General features: G+C 39.9%; 1 protein-coding gene across 5 annotated transcripts in view; it reads left to right on the forward strand.

Annotated features, from left to right (window-relative positions):
* Positions 1-2,573: 2,573 nt before the first annotated feature.
* The window catches only part of LOC103460737 (butyrophilin subfamily 2 member A1-like), a 5,477-nt gene continuing 4,158 nt past the window's right edge, over positions 2,574-3,892 (forward strand). The window contains exons 1-2 of one of the 5 annotated variants that reach the window (XM_008403034.1): positions 2,574-2,680; positions 3,184-3,319. In XM_008403034.1, the coding sequence (XP_008401256.1) occupies positions 3,250-3,319 (70 nt within the window). In that variant the 5' untranslated portion in view covers positions 2,574-2,680; positions 3,184-3,249. Of the gene's footprint in view, positions 2,681-3,150; positions 3,320-3,892 lie in introns of all 5 variants that reach the window. The other 4 variants (XM_008403032.1, XM_008403033.1, XM_008403030.1 and 1 more) reach the window with 4 other exon arrangements.

Raw genomic sequence — 3,892 nt, forward strand, 5'->3', positions numbered from 1 at the left:
TGTGTCAGGTTGATTAAAAATGTAATTTTTAAAAAAATGTTGCAACTGGGAGCCTGTACCTTAACATCTTTACTTTTCCAAAACATTATTTATCATATTTGCATACATCAGGTTGAGAAATAATAAAAAAAATTATGAGAAAATTAAAACCCATTTTGTTCCTATTCTCAAGAATCACCGTTAGACTTTATTCTTTAAACTCTCTGCAGGCTGGACACTTACGTTCTTGTTTTTCAGGAAACCTTTTACCATTGACAGCACTCTCTGTCTGCCTATGATTGTGACTTTGATTTCTTATGATTAAATATAAAAATAGTAGGATTAAAGCAAAGTTTGCATTACACACAACATAAAAACAACCCCTTGATCTTAATGATGTTCGATTCTACTGTTAGTTACTTCATATGATTAATTTTACAGGTAATTTCATGAAATATGACTGCTAAACCGAAATGTCCAGCATGGGGAAATGTACACTGTCGTTTCTCTGTCCTCATTCTCTCTTTATATTTCAGTTGTAGCATCCAGTTGTGTCCAGGTTCTGGTCTGTTCGTCCAGGTTCTGGTCTGTACGTCCAGGTTCTGGTCTGTTCGTCCAGGTTCTGGTCTGTACGTCCAGGTTCTGGTCTGTTCGTCCAGGTTCTGGTCTGTACGTCCAGGTTCTGGTCTGTTCGTCCAGGTTCTGGTCTGTTCGTCCAGGTTCTGGTCTGTTCGTCCAGGTTCTGGTCTGTTCGTCCAGCTCCTGCTGCTCCAGTTCTCCCAGTAGATCTCCTCTGTCCTCTGGTTTCCTTCTCCTCATTTTTATCTGCCACCTGCTGGTGACCAGATGACCTTTCACCCTGCTGGGTCCTCAGCTGAACTCTTTTCATCTACTTTCTACAGACACAAGCCCACCACATAGTGGCCAAGAACACACGATCAGAGGAAGAAATKATGTTTCCTCATCGTTGTTAGCCACTGCCAAACAAAGTCGCCGAGCGGCTGAGTAGGGACGTGGTTGTTGACGCGCTAGCTGATCAAAACGTAAATCCAAGATGCAGTTGCAATGGTTTTATTGTCAATATCCAAAGGCAAACAATGTTCAAAGCAGCATAAAAAGGGATCCGTAGAATTAAACAGTGATCAAACACAAAACCTCCCCCATCACCCACTCACTGAAGCCACCAGGTGAGCACCAGGTGATCTACAATCACTAATAACACCACGTGATCCCGTGCTACACCTATCCAYAACAATCGWTTTAAAATAAGATTTACCGGTGTAACAATGAGAAAAGGTCTATCAATGAGTTTAATAACAGAGAGGCATCAATGTAATGATCACTCAGATGAACCAGCCGTCCAGCAGCACGTAAAGGCAGCATGACGGGTGRGGAGGAATGTCAAAGATGGTTCACTGCTCTACATTTTATCAACCAGAGACAAAAACAACACGTCCATGTGTCTCCCTAAAACATAAATGCCTACAAAGACGAAAGTTTTCCAAGCTAAAAAGCGTCTAATGTACATTCACTGTTCATGAGTCGCTTACTTTCTCCTGATTACATTATTGTTGACAAGGTTACCGGAGGAAATACGTCAAAGATAGTTTGGTCCTAAGAACGCTCACTCGGTCATGTTTCTACAAATACAAAATGTCAAACGTCAATATGTCACACTCTAATTGAATTTCAAAGCCGAAGTATTTTACCCATTCTTAGAATAAATTTAGTTGTGCAATTAGCGTATTGTGAACTTCACTACCCACTTATTGATGTAGCTCATTTCCATCAAACTATATTACAGTACTTGACCGAATAGCGTAACATTGTCTTACTTTCAGCCCGGGAGCTTCATGCCTCAGACCTACCACCCACAAAACCTATCATTAATAAAATAATGTAATTATAATATTACCTATTAAGTCTACAATAACACGATGNGGAGGAATGTCAAAGATGGTTCACTGCTCTACATTTTATCAACCAGAGACAAAAACAACACGTCCATGTGTCTCCCTAAAACATAAATGCCTACAAAGACGAAAGTTTTCCAAGCTAAAAAGCGTCTAATGTACATTCACTGTTCATGAGTCGCTTACTTTCTCCTGATTACATTATTGTTGACAAGGTTACCGGAGGAAATACGTCAAAGATAGTTTGGTCCTAAGAACGCTCACTCGGTCATGTTTCTACAAATACAAAATGTCAAACGTCAATATGTCACACTCTAATTGAATTTCAAAGCCGAAGTATTTTACCCATTCTTAGAATAAATTTAGTTGTGCAATTAGCGTATTGTGAACTTCACTACCCACTTATTGATGTAGCTCATTTCCATCAAACTATATTACAGTACTTGACCGAATAGCGTAACATTGTCTTACTTTCAGCCCGGGAGCTTCATGCCTCAGACCTACCACCCACAAAACCTATCATTAATAAAATAATGTAATTATAATATTACCTATTAAGTCTACAATAACACGATGATCTTCAAAGTCTTGTAATAACGCAGATAACCGTAAAACGTGTTGTACTTTTAGAAACATGACCGAGTGAGCGTTCTTASAACCAAACTATCTTTGATGTACTTCTTCTCTCCAGTAACCTTGGCAACAATAGTTTAGTCAGGAGAAAGTAAGCGGGTCGTCAACATTGAACGTATTTTATACGTTTCGAAGCGTGGAAAATGTTTGTCTTTGTAAGTATTTATGTTTTAGAAAGACTCAGAAATTCGTGCGGCTGTTGTGTTTTCTTCGATACATATAATATATTTGTACATAATATTTGAGTGTACCATTAATATAAGCGTATCGGCTGTTAATGTACATTTCAGTTGTAAAGACGTTCTCAGTGTAGAATTGAAATGAACACACAGGAAAATTATGCATTTTTTACTTCTGTTGTATTTCAGTTATAAAAATGTTCCGTTGTATTTAGGTTACAAAATAAGCTGTGGCGGTAATGCGCTGCTAAAGTGTTTTTGCTAAACTGCAAACAAAACCCAAAAGTAAAAAAGGAAGAAGAAGAAGAAGAAGAAGAAGAAGAAGAAGAAGAAGAAGGAGCCCTTAGCTAGCTCCGCCTCCACATTTTCCCGCCTGTGCAGCGCACTGTGGTTTACTTTATTTATCATAATTTCTCCGCAATTCTAACTGACTGTTGTGTTTTCAGTTAAACTTCAGATTTTTTTGGTGTTTCTTGGAGATATTTTCCACTTAGAAACGTCGCAWGAATCTAAATTTCGGACGGAGAGATCGATGGAACTAGGAAATGGGTTCTTCTTTGACTGCATCTCTGTTCCTGCTGCCTGTGGTCTTCTGGCGGTTTGTTGCTGCTGTAGGTGAGAGTCAGTTGTTACACACCATAGGAACCATAGACTTAAGAAAAGACGCCTCATGCACCACCCTTGCCTGTTGTCGCTGACGAGATTTAGGGCGGCCATCTTGGAAGGGTCGACCGCTCCACTCAGTGTTATATGTCTGGCAGGCACAATCATAGACATAATATAAGAGTAGACCCTGCATGGGCATTACCAAGCTCCGCCCAGAATCACCCTCTAAAGTCCCATGTGACTGCATGTCTCACAAACAAAGCCTCGCAGAGCTTATAGCTTCTATGTAAACATGCCGTCTTTCATTTCGACTGACTCTCTACAGAGTATTTCTGAGTCGATTAGTTTAGCATTTCTGCCGGATTTTCACAAAATATCAGCCACGACAAGGGAACCAACAAGTTCATGTCATCTTTTTTGGACGACATCAAGATGTTTTAGCCACGCAATGCCTCCAAGATTGTGTACGTCACAGCTAAACGCTACCAGTCGTTGAGGAAAACAGCAGATCCTCAGACCCTCAGCATAAATATAGCTGTGGACAAGATCACTGATGGCTGTTGTTCTTGCAAGGCTGGGTAA

This window comes from Poecilia reticulata, unplaced genomic scaffold (genome assembly GCF_000633615.1).
Source record: "Poecilia reticulata strain Guanapo unplaced genomic scaffold, Guppy_female_1.0+MT scaffold_281, whole genome shotgun sequence".
NCBI lineage: Eukaryota > Metazoa > Chordata > Actinopteri > Cyprinodontiformes > Poeciliidae > Poecilia > Poecilia reticulata.